Raw genomic sequence first — 20,601 nt, forward strand, 5'->3', positions numbered from 1 at the left:
TGCACTGTTATGTTCTATGTAGATTAGCCATGGGAAATGCAGGATTGCAGGGATAGGGTAGGGGGGATGTGTCTGGGTGAGATGCTTTTCAGAGGTCAGTATGAACGTGTTGGGCTGAATGGCCTGCTTCCACATTGTAGGATTCTATGATTCAAGAAGAGTTGGAAAGAAAGTTGTTGTGGTGGAATGAAACAACAGACTGCAGAACCTACTTTGGATCACTGCTTAGATATAAACTGCATCGGGAAGACTTTCACGTTGAGAAATAATACTTATCCTTTTCTTTTGTATTCCAGGTAATTCATTATCTGCCATATTGGATGGTGAAGCAAGACTTTCTTTCCTCAACCGAGGGGAAGACTATGTGATGAGTATGCCCTACGCTCATTGTAAAGGTAATTTTGCTGATTTGTTAGTTTCAAGTTGCATTTCTTCCAGATCAATATGTAGAAACATGGAAAGCAGGAGTGGAAATAGGGCATTCGATCCTTTGAGCCTGCTCATTATGGTCGTGGCTGATCATCCCACTCAATAATATGTCCTGCTTTTCCCTCATATTCTTTAGTCCTTTTAGCCCATAGTGGTGCATCCAACTCCTCCCTGACGTAGAGGTGCCGGTGTTGGACTCGGGTGGACAATGTCAGAAGTCACATGACACCAGGTTATAGTCCAACAGGGTTCATTTGAAATTCTAAGCTTTCAGACCACTGCTCCTTCATTAGATAAAGTGAAGGGAAGCACACAGGCATAGAATTTATTGGCAGAGAGATCAAAAGGTAGTGCAAATGATGTGAGGGAGGTGTGTTGACAGGCTGAATAACAAGTCTCTGCAGGTTTTCAAAAGTGTCAGACAGCTTGAATAAAATGTAAACAGCTGAATAGGAAGTGAAGGATAACCTATGATCCAATTAATTGAGGCAGAGAGATAATTACAAAATATTAAAAGTAAGGTGGTGCTTGAGACAAACCAAATGATTGGAATAATATGAGGTTGGTGAGATGGAAGACCCCAGTCTGCAGTTGCTTGCTTTCACAATCCAGTTCCACCTGGACGTTCTTGTTGAGGACCTCCTCCATTAAAGTATCCAAAACACCTCCTTCAGCTTTGGATCATTGGAAACCTGGGCACCTCCCCAAAGCAGCAATCAACTCATACATCCTCACGTGGATGAGATGAATAGTTGTGGCGACAATGTAAAACATGAAATACTGCAAACTGTGCTTTAATAACTTGCCAAAAATACATTTTTAAAAAAAGCGAAGTAGCTTTCAGAATATGTTTTGACTCTTACCTAACCTGGCAGAGACATTTTTCATTCATCTTCTTTATTTTAAAAAAAGCTAAAAAAGAAAAGAAAAGAAAAATTTGGTAATAACCACGCACACTCAAAAACAAAACTGCTTTCTCTGCTGTGGCACTTTACAATCTCTTAAGTACTTAAACTTGTTGCTACTGCTCGTCATATTTTGTGACTTATTCAATGACTTAAGCTTATACATGAAAGGAGGTCATCCAAACAGGAAAAAAAACGTATCATTAGCTGAACAAGGTCATACAACACAAGGTAATTCCAAGCACGTTGTGTGTAACACAGAAAATGGTTCAAAAATATGTAAAAATCAAACTTTCTTCCCCATACTCACAGCAGTGTTTTTCTTTTCCGTCTCTTGCTTTCACGGTTAGACGTAGCACAGATAGCGATACATTTTCTCTATTCTCCAGTCTGGAGAAAGGTGACCAGTGGTGTTCCACAGGGATCAGTGCCGAGGCCACTGTTATTTGTGATATACATAAATGATCTGGAAGAGGGCACTGTTGGTATGATCAGCAAGTTTGCAGATGACACAAAGATTGGTGGAGTAGCAGAAAGCAAAGGCAAATATGAGGTGATGCACTTTGGCAAGTCTAATTCTAGAGCAAATTATACAGTAAACAGAAGAGCCTTGGGAAAAGTTGATGAGCAGAGAGATCTGAGATTGCAGGTCCATTGTACTCTGAAGGTTGTTGCACAGGTGCATAGAGTGGTCAAGAAGGCATATGGTATGCTTGCCTTCATTGGACAGGGTACTGAGTATAAGAGCTGACAAGTCATGTTAAAATAGTATACGATGTTGGTTTGACCACATTTCGGATACTGTGTACAGTTCTGGTCGCCACATTACCAAAAGGATGTGGACACTTTGGAGAGGGTGCAGAGAAGGTTTACGAGGATGTTGCCTGGTATGGAAGGTGCTAGCTATGAAGAGAGGTTGAGTAGGTTAGGATTGTTTTCATTAGAAAAAAAGTGATGGGGGGGGGACCTGATTGAGGTCTACAAAATCATGACGGGTATAGACAGGGTGAATAGAAATAAGCTTTTTCCCAGGGTGAAGGATTCCATAACGAGAGGCCACGCTTTCAAGGTGAGAGGTGGAAAGTTCAAGGGAGATACATGCGACAAGTGCTTCACACAGAGGGTGGTGGGCGTCTGGAACGAGTTGCCAGCAGAGGTAGTCGAGGCAGACACTTTTAAGATGTGTCTGGACAGATGCATGAGTAGGTGGGGAGCAGAGGGATACAGATGCTTAGGAATTGGGCAACAGGTTTAGACAGTGGATTTAGATCGGCTCAGGCTTGGAGGGCCAAAGGGCCTGTTCCTGGGCTGTAAATTTTCTTTGTTCTTTGTATATGAGTCGCATCCCAAGGGTCTAACCAAAGTAAAAGTGTTTGTGACTCTTGGGTAGAGCGGTCTATCTCAAACTTGCCAGGAAAGCCAAGATATCTCAGAAATTAGCACAAGTTAAAGCCATTCCAAGTTGAAATATGCAAAGTCTACACCGGTGATATTTTATCCTAATCAGTTGTTGCCATTAATCCAAAAGGTTCTTCCTCCAGACAATGGAGCAATGCCATATATGACGTTCAGCACCAGTGCAAGGCCAGATATGCAGGTCCTGTCTACTCATTTGTGCTTCTTGTTGGTAGAACATGTCAGTTTAGAAGGTGCTGTTGAAAGATCCTCAGTGAGTTTCTGCAGTGCATAAGTGGTACACTCTGCTGCCACTACTCACTCTTGCTGGTGGGAGTGAATTGTTGCTGGGGTCCAGTTAAGCAGGCAGCTTTGTCCTGAATGGTTTGCAACTTCTTAGATGTTGTTGATGCTGAATACCAAATTAAGTGAACAATATTCCAACACAGTCATGAGCTGTGCCGAACAATGGTGAACAAGCTTTGGGGAGTCTTGAGGTGAGTTACTTATTGTAAAATTCCCACCTGCTCTTGTAGCCATAGTATTTATTTGATTGAGCCAGTTTAGTTTCTGGCCAGTGGTCACTTCCAGTATCTTAATAAGTAGGAATTCTGTGATGGTAATGGCATTGAATGGTAAGGGCTAATGATGAGATTCTCTCTTGTTAGAGAGAATCTTGTTAGTCCTTGTAACTCAGTACTCCAACCCTGAGTATTGTCTAGGTCTTGGATTTCTCAGCTAATATGCCCCATATGCTGTCCTTTCCAGTTCTAACTTTCTCTATATATTCTGTGTCTGTGTGTCTCCCTCCATTTCACCTGCCAAAGGGGTAGCACTCTGAAAGCTTATGATTTTAAGTAAATCTGTTGGAATATAACCTGGTGCCGTGTGACTTGGTCTAAGCTCTTCCAGTAGAGCTGAATTACTCTTTGTTCGAGAAGTTTTGACTGTCAGGTAGCCTCTGACAATAACACTACTTCATCCAACTTGCAAGAATACAATTATCACTAAAAAGGCATCATCCTGCAGAACTTCATTCACAAAAGTTTTGAAAAGCATAGCTTCCCCTTCATTCTGTAACACTCCAGTATGTGATATGGTTGAATCTGATAAAAGAAAAGTCCCAGCTCCTCAGTACGCCTGCACTGCTAAAATACACAGCTTTGCATACAGTGACTGAAGCATGACCTGGCTGCCTGCTGTTTGCTTTTTTTCACCAGTCAGTACCAATCATCCAGAAACCTGGACTTGATTTCTATTTTAGTCGCTAACACTGCAGACCAAGTCACAGCTCACAAATGATGAATTTCGTCACATTAGAACATGGCATATGGACTGTGTTACCAGACTCTTGATATTAAGCTTGAATTACAGGTCAGTTATGATCTCACTGATGGAGCAGGCAGACTATGATTACGCCAAAAGCATAACACTTCATGAAAGTGAGCAGATTCTTCCAGTTTACTGCTTTCCAACCAACCTCAACCAGCACAATCTTGGAACAATTAGGCAGGCAGTCCACAGTTGTGAACAGATTCTATTCTGGAGTCCGTTCGCCAACTGATTTGTATGCAAGTCAACACAATGCAGGACAATATAAAGAAGCCCTTTGTCAGTACAGGAAATGTTTATATTTCGGGTTTTTAAAATCGCACTCCTGTATGATAGCTCATTTGTAGTCAGGGTCACCCTGTAGGTTCTCTTTTCTTTAACTCGAGGAATGTGGGCATCACTGGCTGGCCAGTATTCATTATCAATCCCTAGCTGCCCTTGAGAAGGTGATGGTGAGCTGCCTTCTTGATCCATTGCAGTATGTTCTAAAGGTAGATCCACTATGCTGTCAGGTGGGTACTTCCAAATTTTGATTCAGTAACACCAAAAGAATTGCAACATATTACCAGAGACTGATTGCAAAGTTGTAAACTGGAAGAGTCCACCTGCTTTCCCCAAGCAGCATAACTACTACGTTTGGCTGAAGTTGGAAGTCCTTCATATAAAAGCTGCATCCCAGCTTGTCATTTCTCCTCCTCAACTTGGGTTTTGTGTCTTTATACATTTCTCATTATTTGCTGCTTTACTGTTTACACACAGTAAAAATAGATATTGTCACTTTATTTTCATTATCCTAATCAGTTTTGTTCTATTGATACATTGGTCTTAACATGCTTGACTAGTGAAAGGGCTTAAGGACTTGCTTCAGTTTTTAAACCTGTAAGTTAACTGGTCATGGTATTGCTTCTGAAAAATGAGCCAGAGAGTGGCTATCACCCATTTTGTTGAGTTGAAACATGTGTGTCCTTGTTCCTTAAGGCTGCAGAGAACAGGGCCCTGCATATTATATATTCTGTGTTTGTGTGTTTCCCTCCATTTCACCTGCCAAAGGGGTAGCACTCTGAAAGCTTATGATTTTAAGTAAATCTGTTGGAATATAACCTGGTGCTGTGTGACTTGGTCTAAGCTCTTCCAGTAGAGCTGAATTACTCTTTGTTCGAGAAGTTTTGACTGTCAGGTAGCCTCTGACAATAACACTACTTCATCCAACTTGCAAGAATACAATTATCACTAAAAAGGCATCATCCTGCAGAACTTCATTCACAAAAGTTTTGAAAAGCATCGCTTCTCCTTCATTCTGTAACACTCCAGTATGTGATATGGTTGACTGCCAGTGCATGAAAGTATACAGGCAGGATGCTGGAAGAACACAGCAAGATAGGCAGCATCAGGAGGTGCAGAAGTCAATGTTTCGAGTGTAACCCTTCTTCAAAATATGCGTGAAAATATGCCACGTTGCAAACTTGACTGACAATCCCAAATTGGTTAGGAGACAGTGAGATGTGCAGATGCTGGAGGTCAGAGTTGAGAGTGTGTTGCTGGAAAAGCACAGCAAATAAGGCAGCATCCAAGGAGCAGAAGAATCGAAGTATCGGGCCGGAGCCCTACTTCGTACTCCAGCCAGAAACACAGATTCTCCTGCTCCTCGGATGCTGTCTGACCTGCTGTACTTTTCCAGCAGCACACTCTCAATCCCAAATTGGTTGACAGCATAATTCAGGAATCAAATTCTTGCTTGATAGTACATAACTTGAGTATTCTTGAAAAATTGCACATTTTGTCAAAGCTTTTCATCTCGAATGCTTCCATGAGTTCAAGGCAACAGGCTTTGATGCAATTCAGAAATTCTCTCTCTCAGGATTATTTAACAATTGCTGTCCAGTTGTCCACCTAATATTGGACATTGCATGTTTTGCAGGCACAGGGTAGGTGGTGCATTCAGTACTTTAATGCCTGTCCTAAAAAAAGTTTAAAATCTTGACAATTAACTGTCAGTCATCATTAACTGGTGGGTTATCCATGCATCTACTAATACAGCTCACTTGTCAAATACTCAGCACTGTCCTCATAATGTCCATTTATGCCACAAACATATCTTTATTTTGATAGTTCTGCAAATTGTCCTGATGAGTACAACATAAAAAGTCTCAACAAAATGTATTTTTTCAGCAGTACTCAGGTTTTGTACCACCAAAAGATTAAAACTGTAAAATCTGATGTGCAATTGACATGTGCTAGATCCAAAATGTGCAAGATGTGAAAAAATATGCAAGAATTTTTAATAAATTGTTACTTCATAGGAATTGTTTATGGTCCAATGACTCTTGAACTTGGAGGCCATGTTAATATCACCTGTGAGAAAACTGGCTACAGTGCAATTATCGAATTCAAATTGAAGGTTAGTTATTTGTCCCTTTTACTTTACTTCAGCTGAATTTTAGAATGTACCCTCCAATTCTGTGTCCTTTGCTCAAACTACTTTACTGTTTAGAAATATGAAAAGGAATTGAAACATGATTTCATTACTCCCATTCTTTGGGTAGGAAGTCAGGCCATGCAAAAAATGAATGTTGACATTATTGTGGGTGGGGAGGGGGAGGAGAGAGAGAGAGAGTGTTGGCAGGGGAGGTGTGGTTCCATTACTGGTCGGAGAGGATGTCACAGCTGAGCTGAAGGAGGGCAGTATGGATGACTTGAGTACTGAGAGAATATGGGCAGAGCTCAGAAATAGGAAGGGTGCGGTACCAATGTCAATAACAAGCCTCCCAACAGCGAGCGTGAGATCAAGGTACAAATATGCAAACAGATTATGGGAGAAAGATGTAGGAGCAACAGGATGGTGGTGATAGGAAATGTTAATTTTCTCAACATTGATTGGGATTCACTTAGTGTTAGAGGTTTAGATGGAACAAAATTTGTAAGGAGCATCCAGGAACATTTTGTAGAGCAGTATGTAATTGGTCCAACACGGGAAGGGGTCATACTGGACCTGGTGTTGGGAATGAGCCTGGCCAGGTGGCTGAAGTTTCAGTAGGGGATTACTTTGGCAATAGTCATCAAAATTCCATAAGTTTTAGAATATTCATGAATAAAGACAATAGTGGCCCTAAAGGAAGAATGCTAAATTTGGGGAAGGCCAACTATAGCAAAATTCGGCAGGAGCTGGACAATGTCGATTGGGTGTAGCTGTTTGAAGGCATGGTGGCACAGTGGTTAGCACTGCTGCCTCACAGCGCCAGAGACCCGGGTTCAATTTCCGCCTCAGGCGACTGTCAGTGTGGAGTTGGCACATTCTCCCCGTGTCTGAGTGGGTTTCCTCCGGGTGCTCCGATTTCCTCCCACAGTCCAAAAAAAAAATGTGCAGGTTAGGTGAATTGGCCATGCTAAATTGCCCCGTAGCGTTAGGTGAAGGGGTAAATGTAGGGGAATGGGTCTGGGTGGGTTGCTCTTCGGAGAGTCGGTGTGGACTTGTTGGGAAGAAGGGCTTGATTCTGCACTGTAAGTAATCTAATCAAAAATATAATCTTGATATGTGGGAGGCTTTTAAAGCGAGGTTGATTCGACTGCAGGACAGACATGCCTGTGTGAAAATGGCAGATAGAAGTGACAAGATTAGGGAACCATCAATGAGAGGTGAAATTGTGTGACTAGCTAAAAGGAAAAAGGCAGCATACATAAGGTCTTTAGGTGATCTAAAACAGATTGGAAGAATATCGAGAAACCAAGATCAATCTGAATCTGAAATGAAGAATTAAGAGGGCTAAAAGGAGTCATGAAATATCTTTAGCAAACAGAGTTAATGGAAATCCCAAAGCCTTTTATTCATATATAAGGAGCAAGAGGGTAATTAGAGAAAGGGTTGGCCCAATCAAGGACAAAGGAGGGAAGTTATGCGTGGAGTCAGAGAAAATGGGTGTGATTCTTAATGAGTACTTTGCGTCGGTATTCACCGAGGAGAGGAACATGTTGAGTAAGGGAGAGGTGTTTGATTACTCTAGATCAAGTTGGCATAAGGAGGGAGGAAATGTGCATTCTAAAAGGTACCCAGGTGGACAAGCTCCCAGGTCCGGATAGGATCTATCCCTGGATACTGAGGAAATCGCAAGAGGAAACAGCTGGCCCCTTTACGGATATCTTTGCAGCATCGTTGAACACGGGTGCTAATGTTATCCCCTTGTTTAAGAAGGATAGCAGGGATAATCAGGTAATTAAACACTGGCGAGTCTAACGTCAGTGGTAGGGAGGCTGCTGGAGAAGATACTGAGGGATCGGATCTATTTACTGTTGGAAGAAATGGACTTATCAGCGATAGGCAACTTGGTTTTGTGCAGGGAAGGTCATGTCTTACCAACCTAATAGAATTCTTTGAAGAGGTGACAAAGTTGACTGATAAGGAAAGGGATGTAGATGTCATATACATCGACTTCAGTAAGGCGTTTGATAAGGTTCCCCATGGTCGGCTGATGGAGAATGTGAAGTCACATGGGGTCCAGGGTGTATGAACTGGATGGATAATAGACAATAGGTGCAGGAATAGGCCATTCTGCCCTTCGAACCAGCACCACCATTCAATATGGCCATGACTGATCATCCTTAATCAGTATCCTGTTGCTGCCTTGTCTCCATAACCCTTGATTCCACAATCCTTGAGAGCTCTATCCAACTCTTTCTTAAATGAATCCAGAGACTGGGCCTCCACTGCCCTCTGGGGCAGAGCATTCCACACAGCCACCACTCTCTGGGTCAAGAAGTTTCTCCTCATCTCTGTCCTAAATGGTCTACCCTGTATTTTTAAGTTGTGTCCTCTGGTTCGGCACTCACCCATCAGCGGAAACATGTTTCCTGCCTCCAGAGTGTCCAATCCTTTAATAATCTTATATGCCTCAATCAGATCCCCTCTCAGTCTTCTAAACTCACGGGTATACAAGCCCAGACGCTCCAGTCTTTCAGCATAAGGTAGTCCCGCCATTCCAGGAATTGACCTCGTGAATCTACGCTGCACTCCCTCAATAACCAGAATGTCTTTCCTCAAATTTGGAGCCCAGAACTGCACACAATACTCCAGGCATGGTCTCACCAGGGCCCTGTACAGCTGCAGAAGATAGAGAACTGGCTGGGTAGCAGGAGACAGAGAGTAGTAGTGGAAGGGAGTTCCTCAAAATGGAGAACTGTGATCAGTGGTTTTCCACAGGTATCCATGTTGGGACCACTTTTGTCTGTGATATACATAAATGACCTGGAGGAAGGCATAGGTGATCTGATTAGCAAGTTTGCAGATGACACTAATATTGGTGGAGTATCAAATAGTGAAGTGGACTGTCAGAGAATGCAGCAGAATATAGATAGATTGGAGAGTGGGGAAAGAGAAATGGCAGCTGGAGTTTAACCTGGGCAAATGCACCGTGTTACATTTTGGAAGATCCAACTCAAGAGTGAACTGTACAGTAAATGGAAAAGCACTGAGGAAAATTGATATACAGAGAGATCTGAGTGTTCAGGTCCGTTGTACCCTGAAGGTGACAACGCAGACTGATGGAGTAGCCAAGAAGGCATTTGGCATGCTTTCCTTCATAGGATGGAGTATTGAGTACAAGAGTTGGCAGGTCATGTTACAGTAATGTAGGACTTTGGTTTGGCTACATTTGGAATACTGTGTACAGTTCTGGTCACCACATTACCAAATGGATATGGATGCTTTGGAGAGGGTGCAGAGGAAGTTCACCAGGAGGGCACTAGCTACGAAGAGAGGTTGAGTAGATTAGGATTATTTTAGAACATAGAACATAGAAACGTACAGCACAAAACAGGCCCTTTGGCCCACGATGTTGTGCCGAGACTTAATCCTAATGTAAAATATAGTAACTTAACCTACGCACCCCTCAAATCACTGCTATCCATGTGCATATCCAGCAGTAGCTTAAATGTCACCAAATGACTTCACTTCCATCACGTCATCTGGCAACACATTCCATGCATTCACAACTCTCTGCATAAAGAACCTACCTCTGATGTCTCCTTTATACCTTCCTCTTAATATCTTCAAACTCAGTACTACAAAGATTAACTGGGTACTTTTATCTTAGTTTTAACTGAAAACTACCTGCACACCAAAATATTGTCAAGTTTTTCTTGTATTTTCTCACATCTAATGCTGTATTGTCAATAATTGTCGTGTCCCCAGCCATTTTTAGGCAACAGCAACAATGTTAATCAGATATTTGGAAAACTCAAATTGGGATCGGAGGTTTTGGCGACTCTGGAAGGACATTGGGTGAGTAGCGTGGCATCTTTTTGAGGTAATTATTGTGTATTGAAGATTTCATCTGTTTTGAAGTGCATAATTGATTAGATTACTTACAGTGTGGAAACAGGCCCTCCGGCCCAACAAGTCCACACCGCCCCGCCGAAGCGTAACCCACCCATACCCCTACATCTACATCTACCCCTTACCTAACACTACGGGCAATTTAGCATGGCCAATTCACCTAACCTGCACATCTTTGGACTGTGGGAGGAAACCGGAGCACCCGGAGGAAACCCACGCAGACACGGGGAGAACGTGCAAACTCCACACAGTCAGTCGCCTGAGGCGGGAATTGAACCCGGGTCTCCGGCGCTGCGAGGCAGCAGTGCTAACCACTGTGCCACCGTGCCGCCCACACAGTAGTAGTACATATTAAATTGAAAACTAATTTAATATGTACTGCTACTGGGAGGAGGGGACAATGGCAGAGTGGTGTTGTCACTGGACAAACGTTTCAGAGCTCCAGGCTAATATTCTGGGGACATGGGTTTAAAAATTATCATAGCAGATAGTAACATTTGAATTAAATTAAAAACTGGAATTAAATGGTTTCCTTAGGATACTATGAAACCATTGTTGAGTGTCTTAAAACCTACTACGTTCACTAAGCACATAATAGGCCATTCAGCACATTGTGTGTGCTCCACCAATTAACGGGTTCATGGCTAATCTGATAATCCTCAATAAAAACTGAAAGAACTGCAGATGCTGAAAATGAGAAACAAGAACAAGAAGCTGGAAAAGCTCAGCAGGTCTGGCAGCATTTGTGAAGTCTGAGTTAACATTTCGGGTCTGCTGACCCTTCCTCAGGACTGATGGGAGCCAGGAAAATGTCAGTTTATATGCAGAAAGTAGAGTGGGGAAGGGGATAAGAAATAAACAATTGGTGGGTATAGAGCCCAAAGATAGAGAAGGAACAGTTGGACAGACAAAAAAGTGGAAAACGATCTGGCTGAGAAAATGAATAGCTTTTAATGGAGACTGTTGGTGGCTCACAGTAGGTATTGTGTAATGGCACACTATGTAATAACAAGATCTGGTGTATCGGGTTGGGGGCAAGAGCATGGGAGAGTTTTAGATTCTCTACAGTGTGGAAACAGGTCCTTCGGCCCAACAAGTCCACACCGACCCTCCAAAGTGTAACCTATCCAGACCCATTTCCCTCTGACTAATGCACCTAACACTATGGGCAATTTAGCATGGCCAGTTCACCTGACCTGCACAGCTTTAGACTGTGGGAGAAAACCAGAGCACCCGGAGGAAACCCACACAGACACTGGGAGTATGTGCAAACTCCACACAGACAGTCGCCCAAGGCTGGAATCGAACCTGGGACCCTGGTGCTGTGAAGCAGCTGTGCTAACCACTGAGCCGCTGTGCCACCCGCAAAAGGCACATAGAATCATCCACTCTATACTTGTGATTAGATTAGATTCCCTACAGTGTGGAAACAGGCCCTTTGGCCCAATAAGTCCACACCGGCCCTCCGAAGAGTAGCACCCCCCAACTGTCTTCTTTCTCTTTGGGCTCTATCCCCATCTATCATTTAGTCCTAACCCCTCCCCCAACCTTTTTTCTGTGTATAAATCAATGTTTACCTAACTACCATCAGTTTTGAGGGAGGGTCACCGGATCTTAAACGTTACCTCTCATTGCTCTTCACAGATGTCAGCCCATAAGAGACAGGAACAGAAACTAGGCCATTCAGCCCATTGGGTCTGCTCCGTCATTCAATCATGGCTGATAAGTTTCTTGACCCCATTCTCCCGCTCTCTCCCCTAACTCTTGATCTCCTTGACACTCAAGAACCTATCTATCTCAGTCTTAAATGTACTCAATAACCTGGCTTCCACAGCCTTCTGTGGCAATGAATTCCATAGATTCACAACTCTCTGGCTAAAGCAGTTTCTCCTTCTCTCCATTCTAAAAGGTCTTTCCTTTATAGTGCAAACCCTCCAGTCCCAGCAAAAACCTTGTAGATTGTTTTTGAACCCTTTCAAATTTAACAACATCCTTCCTTGACATCAAGGCCTCATTTGAACGAATATGGCATCAAGGAACTGTTGAAAAACTGAAGCCAATGGGAATTGATGTAGGGTACTCTATGCTGGCACAGAGATGATTAGATTAGATTAGATTCCCTACAGTGTGAAAACAGGCCCTTCGGCCCAACCAGTCCACATCAACCTCCAAAGAGTAACCTACCCAGACCCATTTCCCTCTGACTAATGCACCAAGCACTCTGGGCAATTTAACATGGCCAATTCACCTGACCTGCACATCTTTGGACTATGGGAGGAAACCAGAGCACCCAGAGGAAACCCACAGACACTGGGAGAATGTGCAAACTCCACATAGACAGTCGTTAATTTACACCTCTGGTGCAGGTGAGACTTGAGCTTGGGCCTTCTAGCCGAGAGGTAAGAACACTACAATTATGCCACTAGAGCTTACCCTAGTTCCTTAGGATAGTGCCCCAAGCCAAACCATCTTGAACTGCTTCATAAATGACCTTCCCTCCATCATAAGGTCAGAATGGGGACGTGCACTACTGATTACACAATGTTCGTCACCTTTAATGACTCCTCTGATACTGAAGCAGTCCAAGTTCAGCAGGCTTGAGCTGAAAAGTGGTAAGTTACATTTGCATGTCACTAGTGCCAAGCAATGACCATCTCCAATAAGAGACAATCTAATCACTACCCCTTGACATTCAGCAGTGTTACTATTACTGAATGCCCCATTATCAACATTCTGGGAATTACCGTTGACCAGAAAAACTAGACCAGTCAAATTATTACTTTGGTCACTAGAGTAGGTCAGAGTCTGGGAATCCTGCATCGAATCCTATCGGACACTGATTGTGGATGATCAGCCATGAACATAATGAATGGTGATGCTGGCTTAAAGGGCCGAATGGCCTACTCCTGCACTTATTGTCTGTTGTCAAATAACTCATCTCATGACTCTCCAAAGCCTGTCTCCTATCAATAAGGATAAATGCAGAGTCTGTCAGAACATATTCCTTGTGGGGACAAAGACCCACCATCAAGTTGAGGATGTTGTGTAGCACTGCTTTGGTAAATAGTACAGATTTCAAAAATCTCAAAACTGGCATTCATGTGGCAGTGTGGGCCATCAGCAGCTGCTGTATTATATTCAACCACAGTTTGCAGGGAGATCATTACAAATAAAGAATGTACAAAGGCAAGTCAGAAGCCACAGCAGACATATTAAAATTGAGGTGTTAAATTGTAAAAGCAACAAAATAATACTAAATGCATGCCAAGCAGCATGCCAATGACAAGAGCTAAGAGATCCTGCAACCAGCAAACCAATTTAGGCTCTCCAGTCCTGCTATATCAGAGACATGAATAATTAAACAACTCCCTGAAGGCTCCTCAATGATGGGAGAGCCCAGGACTTCAGTGCATAAGACAAGGCTGAAATGTTTACATCCATCTTCAGCCAGAAGCGTTGAGTGAATGATCCACCTCAGCCTTTCCCAAGGTCCCCAGCATCTCAGATGCCAATCATCAAGCAATTCAGTTTACTCCATATGGTGAAAGTGAGGACTGCAAATGCTGGAGACCAGAGTTGAAAAATGTGACACTGGGAAAACACAGCAAGCCAGGCAGCATCCAAGGAGCAGGAGAATCGATGTTTCGGGCACAAGTCCTTCTTCAGGAATCCTGAAGAAGGGCTTGTGCCTGAAACGTCGATTCTCCTGCTCCTCGGATGCTGCCTTACTCCATATGGTACCAAGAAACAGTTGATACTGTAAAGGCTGTGGGCCCTGACAATATTCTGGCAATGGTAATAAAGACTTATGCTTCAGGACTAGCCATGCATCTCACTAAACTGCTCCAGTACAAATGCAGAAAATTGCCCAGGTATGTCCTGTTCACAGAAAGCAAGAGGCTGTTCAGTCTGTTCTCAGTGGTGGGAGGAGTTATCAAGTGGTGTTCACTTAAAAAATAACCTGCTCACAGACTCTTGTCAAACATGGAACCAAGGAGAGAAATCTGTGTTGGTTGGAATCATACCTTTAACTAGGGAAGATAGTTGTGGTTGTTGGAGGTGAATCATCTCAGCCTGAGGATACCTTCACAAATTCCAACTAACTTGACCTTCCCTCCATTGTAATGTCAAAAGCAGGGATGTCTGCTGATGATTGTACTTTGTTCAGCACCATTTAAAACTCCTCAGACACTGAAGCAGTCAATGTCCAAATGCAGCAAGTCCTGAACAACATGCAGGCTTGTTCTGTTAAGTGCAAAGTAACATTTCAGGGGCAATGACCTTCAACAAGAGAGAATCTAACTATTATCCTTGACTTTCAGTGACATCACTGTCACTGAATCCTGCACTGTTAACATCTGGATGTTACAATTTACCAGAAAACAAACTGGACTAGCCACATCGCAATCAGAGGCTCGGAATTCTGTGGTGAGTAACTTACTCCTAAAAGCTTGTCCACCACCTGCAAGGCACAAGTCAAGAGTTTGATAGAATATTCTTCACTTGTCTGGATGAATGCAGCTCCGAGAATAGTCAAGCAGCTTAATACTGTCCAGCACAGAGCAACCTACTTGATTGGCATCTCATCTAACACCTTGAACATTTTTTCCTTTCACCACTGGTTTAGCAATGCATACCGTCTATTGCCTGTCATAGCTTACTGAGGTTCCTTAAACTGCACCTTGCAAACCCACGACCATGATCACCAAGAAGAACAAGGGTAGCAGATACAAGGGAACACCACTGCCTGCAAGCACCACCTACATCTCAACATTCTGATATTGAACAATATCAGTGTCCCTGGGTCAAATCCCTGGAACTTCCTGCCTAACAACAATGTGTATAACTACACCAAATGGACTGCAGCAATTCACCTTGTCAAAGGCAATTGGTGATGGATAATAAATGGTGGCCCAGCCAGGAGCACACTCATCCCATGAATGATTTCATTCTAAGACAATATTAGCAAATAAATATTTTGGAGATAGTGTCATTTGTTTTAATTCTTCATTTGAAATAATATATTTCAATGATATTGTTATAATTACAGTTAATTTTTTTTCTGCTTTTTAACAACTTATAGGATGGTGAAGTAATCATCAATGACAAAAAGACTGGTGTATCAGAAACATTCTGGAATCCCACATCTGAAATCCGACAGCAGAGACTAACCAGGTGCACTGTGCTCTTTGATGAGCAGGAAGACATGGAGTCAGCAAAGTAAGCCATTCTTTCCGTAGCCCAGTTCAATTTGCCTTAGTTGAAAGTTTCCCTTAAGATTCAAAATAACCAGCTGAACTGCTTTAGTTTTGATCTGATCTGATTAGATCTTGAATCTAATGCCACGTCTAATCTACAACAACCATTATCATTTCTTCCAGCCATAATAGTAAGAACATAAGAAATAGGAATGGATCCTCAAACCTGTTTCAGCATTCAGTAAGATCATGCTTGCTCTGACTGTAGCCTCAAGTATATTTTACAGCCTGACATCCACACCTTGACATATTTGCAGCAACCTAGCTAACTCAGCCAATGCATTCAGTCAACTTCCACTGCTCTCTGAAGAAGAAAATGCGAAAGATAAAAGACTGTAGATAAGACATTTCCCCCCCTTCTCCATATTAAATGAGAGATCCTTAGGGCTGGATTTTCCAAGGTGCAAGAAATGGCCCTTCGCCAAGGTGGGAAACCCCTGTCCGTCCCCCAACTCCTGCTGTCTTCATGAGATTATATTTTGTTATTTTTTTACCTAATCATGAGATCCCATGAGGGATGCTCAAAAGACCATAGACAACTATTTGAAATAATAACAAATAATGTCTAATAGGGGATGTGGTGGCATGATGGTAATGCATGGAGGGGTGGGGGGGTGGGGAGTAGACAGCCATGGCTAACAAAGGAAGTCAGGAAATGTATCAAAGAAAAAGAGAGAGCCTATAAAGTGGCCAAGAGCACTGGGAAATCAGAAGATTGGGAAGACTACAAAAACAAACAGAGGATAACAAAGAAAGAAATAAGGAAGGAGAGGATCAAATATGACGGTAAGCAAGCCAGTAATATTAGAAATGATTAGTAAAAGTTTCTTTCAATACTTAAGAAACAAACAAGAGGCAAAAATAGAAATTGGGCCGTGCCAAATTGATGCAGGAAGGCTCGTGATGGGAGATAAGGAAATAGCTGAAGAACTTAATAAATACTTTGTGTCAGTCTTCACAGTGAAAGACATGAGTAATATCCCAATAATTAAGGAGAGTCGGGGAGCAGAGTTGAGTATGGTAGCCATTACAAAAGAGAGAGTGCTAGAAAAGCTAAAAGGTCTAAAAATTGATAAATCTCCTGGCCCCGATTGGCTACATCCTAGCGTTCTGAGGGAGGTGGCTGAGGAAATAGTTGACTGTGATCTTTCAAAAATCACTGGAGTCAGGGAAAGTCCCAGATGATTGGAAAATCACCGTTTTAACCCCCTTGTTCAAGAAAGGATCAAGATAAAAAATGGAAAATTATAGACCAATTAGCCTAAACTCGGTTGTAGGTAAAATACTAGAATCCATCGTTAAGGATGAGATTTGTAAATTCTTGGAAGTGTAGGGTCGGATTAGAACAAGTCAGCATAGATTTAGTAAGGGGAGGTTGTGCCTGACAAACCTGTTAGAATTCTTTGAAGAGGTAACAAATAGGTTGGACCAGGGAAACCCAGTGGATGTTATCTATCTAGACTTCCAAAAGGGCTTTGATAAGGTGTCTTACGGAAGGCTGCTGAATAAGGTGAGGGCCCATGGTGTTTGAGGTGAGCTACTGGCATGGATTGGGGATTGGCTGTCTGACAGAAGACAGGGAGTTGGGATAAGAGGTTCTTTTTCAGAATGGCAGCTGGTGACAAAGTGGTGACCCGCAGGGTTCAGTGTTGGGGCAGCAGCTGTTCACTTTATATATAAATGATTTGGATGAAAGGACTGGGGACATTCTGGCAAAGTTCGCCAATGATACAAAGTTAGGTGGACAGGCAGGTAGTACTGAGGAGGTGGGGAGGCTGCAGAAAGATTTTCTAAAGGTTGATTTAAAAGGCTGAGTTAGTGGTTAAGAAAGCAAATGTAATGTTTTCATTTATCTCAAGAAAGTTGGAATGTAAAAGCAGTGATGTGCTTCTGAGACTTTATAAAGCTCTGGTTAGGCCCCATTTAGAATACTGTGTCCAATTTTGGGCCCCACACCTCAGGAAGGACATACTGACACTGGAGCGTGTCCAATGGAGATTCACACAGATGATCCTGGAATGGTAGGCCTAACATACGATGATCGGCTGAGGATCCTGGGATTGTATTAATTAGAGTTTAGAAGGTTGAGGGGAGATCTAACTGAAACTTAGAAAGGATGGATGATGGGAAGTTGTTTCCGTTAGGAGGGGAGACTAGGACCCATTTTGGATTTGGTGCTTGGCAAATCTCTTGGATTTGGTGCTTGGCAAAAGGTGTCAGATCTCTTGGTGGGAGAGCATTCAATGACAGTGGCCACAACTGCCTTACCTTTACCTGCCTTACCTCTATGGAGAGGGACAAGAATAGACACTGTGGGAAGATATTTCATTGGGGGAAAGGAAGTTATGCTACTATTAGACAGGAGCTGTGGAGTATAAATTGGGAACAACTGTTCTACAGGAAACACACAATAAAAATGTTTAAAGGAACACTTGTGAGTGTTGGATAACTTTGTCCCACTGAGACAGGCAAGAAATGGTAAGGTGAAGAAGCCTTGGCCGACAAGAGAAGAGGAGCTTCTCATCAAGAGGAAGAAAGAAGCTTACTTAAGATTGAGGAAGCAAGGATCTGGCACAGCTTTAGAGGATTACAGGATAGCTACAAAAGAACTCAAAAATGGATACCTGAGGGGCATGAAAAAACCTTGGTGGGAATGATTTGGGACACCCCAAAAGCACTCTACACTTAACATGAGGAATAAGAGAATGATCAGAGAGACGGTAGGGCTGATCAGGGATAGTGGAGCGAACTTGTGCCTTGAGTCAGAAGAGGTAGGGCAGGCCGTAAATGAGTTTTTTGCTTCAGTATTCACTCGAGAGAGGGACTTTGTTGACAGTGAGAATACTGTGAACCAGGTTGATAGGCTAGAATAGGTTGTTTAGATTCTCCAGTGTGGAAACAGACCATTTGGCCTAACAAGTCCACACCGACTCTCTGAAGAGTAACCCACCCTCCTACATTTATCCCTGACTAATGCACCTAACACTACGGGCGATTTAGCATGGCCAATTCACCTAATCTGCACATCTTTGGACTTTGGGAGAAAACCGGAGCACCCGGAGGGAACCCACGCAGACACTGGGAGAATGTGCAAACTCCACACAGACAGTCAGGAATCGAACCCAGGTCCCTGTGCTGTAAGGCAGCGATGCTAACTACTGAGCCACCGTGCCACCCCATACTAAGGAAGTTGATGTGCTGGAAATTCTGTGAAGCATCAAGATAGAGAAGTCCCCAGGGCTGGACCAGATATATCCAAGGTTACTATGGGAAGCGAGGAATGAGATTGCTGCACCTTTGCACAGACGTTGTATTGGAGGGAGGTGAATGTTGATTCTCTGTTCAAGAAAGGGAATAGGGAAACCCCTAGGAATTACAAATCAGTCAGTTTTATGTCTATGGTAACTCTCAGAAAGCATTCTGAGAGATAAGATTTGGTCTATTTGGAAAAACATAGTTTGATTAAAGACAGTCAGTGTAGCTTTGTGAGGGGCATGTCATGTCTTATAAACCTTATTGAGTTCTTTGAAGATGTGAAGAGACACGTTGACGAAGGTCGAGCAATGGATGTGATGTATATGGATGTCAGGAAAGCATTTGATAAGGTTTCCCACGGTAGGCTCATTCAGAAAGTTAGGAGGAAGGGATTCAGGGAATTTGGCTGTCTGGATACAGAATTGGCTGGCCAAAAGAAGACAGCAAGAAGTAGTGGGTGGAAAGTATTCTGCCTGGAAATTGGTGATCTGTATTGTCCCGCAGGACTCTATTCCTGGGCCTCTGCTCTTTGTACTTTTTCCTCTCAGTTATATAAGTGAGTTGTTGTTGTAGTTCTGTTCTCCGAGCTGGGAATTTGTGTTGCAGATGTTTCGTCCCCTGTCTAGGTGACATCCTCAGTGCTTGGGAGCCTCCTGTGAAGCGCTTCTGTGATGTTCACTACAAATGCCGGAGGAAACATCACAGAAGCGCTTCACAGGAGGCTCCCAAGCACTGAGGATGTCACCTAGACAGGGGACGAAACGTCTGCAACACAAATTCCCAGCTCGGCAAACAGAACCACAACAACAACGAGCACCCGAGCTACAAATCTTCTCCCAAACTATATATTTTAGTGTTTTCTAAACCTGAGATCCTACCCTTGTCGGGCCTTCCACCCAACCACCTCCTCTAACCTTAAACATGAGGACACATCAGGTAAGCGTCTCTTCTTTTTGACTTTCTGATAAGGGGACTAACAGGGATGGCAGTGCAGGGAGAGAAATGTTCCTCCTTCATTATGTTTGAGGTGAGGGACGCCACGTTAGTGTCCCACCCAAGTGCACCCGACTCTTGCTCCTCCAAGGCTGCATTGGGGAAATGGAGCAGGAGCTGGATGAACTTTGGATCATTCGGGAGGTGGAGTCTGTGATAGATAAGAGTTACAGTGAAGTAGTTACTACTAGGCACGAAGAAGGCTGGGTAACTGGTAAAAGGGGGAAAAACAGTCAGTGCAGGGATCCCCTGTGGTTGTTCCCTGAAAAACAATATATCATTTTGGATACTGTTGGGGGGATAACTTAGCAGGGGTATGCAGTGGGGCCCAGGTCTCTGGTGCAGAGTTGCACAGAAGGGAAGGGGTAAAGGAGGAGAGTGTTAGTCTCCTCCTCGGGGACTCAATATTTAGAGGCTCAGATAGAAGGTTTGTAGGGAACGAAAGAAACTCATAGTTTGTTTACATTACTTACAGTGTGGAAACAGGCCCTTCGGTCCAACAAGTCCACATCGCCCCGCCGAAGCGCAACCCACCCATACCCCTACATTTACCCCTTACCTAACACTACGGGCAATTTAGCATGGCCAATTCACCTGACCTGCACATCTTTGGACTGTGGGAGGAAACCGGAGCACCCGGAGGAAACCCACGCAGACACGGGGAGAACGTGCAAACTCCACACAGTCAGTCACCCGAGGCGGGAATTGA

General features: G+C 43.3%; 1 protein-coding gene across 9 annotated transcripts in view; it reads left to right on the top strand.

The window, feature by feature from the left end:
• Positions 1–20,601, top strand: part of osbpl8 (oxysterol binding protein-like 8) — a 372,304-nt gene that overhangs the window by 288,414 nt on the left and 63,289 nt on the right. For all 9 annotated transcript variants that reach the window (XM_072552065.1, XM_072552064.1, XM_072552067.1 and 6 more), the window contains 4 exons: positions 297–395; positions 6,362–6,459; positions 10,243–10,332; positions 15,470–15,606. In XM_072552065.1, the coding sequence (XP_072408166.1) occupies positions 297–395; positions 6,362–6,459; positions 10,243–10,332; positions 15,470–15,606 (424 nt within the window). The remainder of the gene's footprint in view (positions 1–296; positions 396–6,361; positions 6,460–10,242; positions 10,333–15,469; positions 15,607–20,601) is intronic.

Source organism: Chiloscyllium punctatum, chromosome 32 (genome assembly GCF_047496795.1).
Source record: "Chiloscyllium punctatum isolate Juve2018m chromosome 32, sChiPun1.3, whole genome shotgun sequence".
Classification (NCBI taxonomy): Eukaryota; Metazoa; Chordata; class Chondrichthyes; order Orectolobiformes; family Hemiscylliidae; genus Chiloscyllium; species Chiloscyllium punctatum.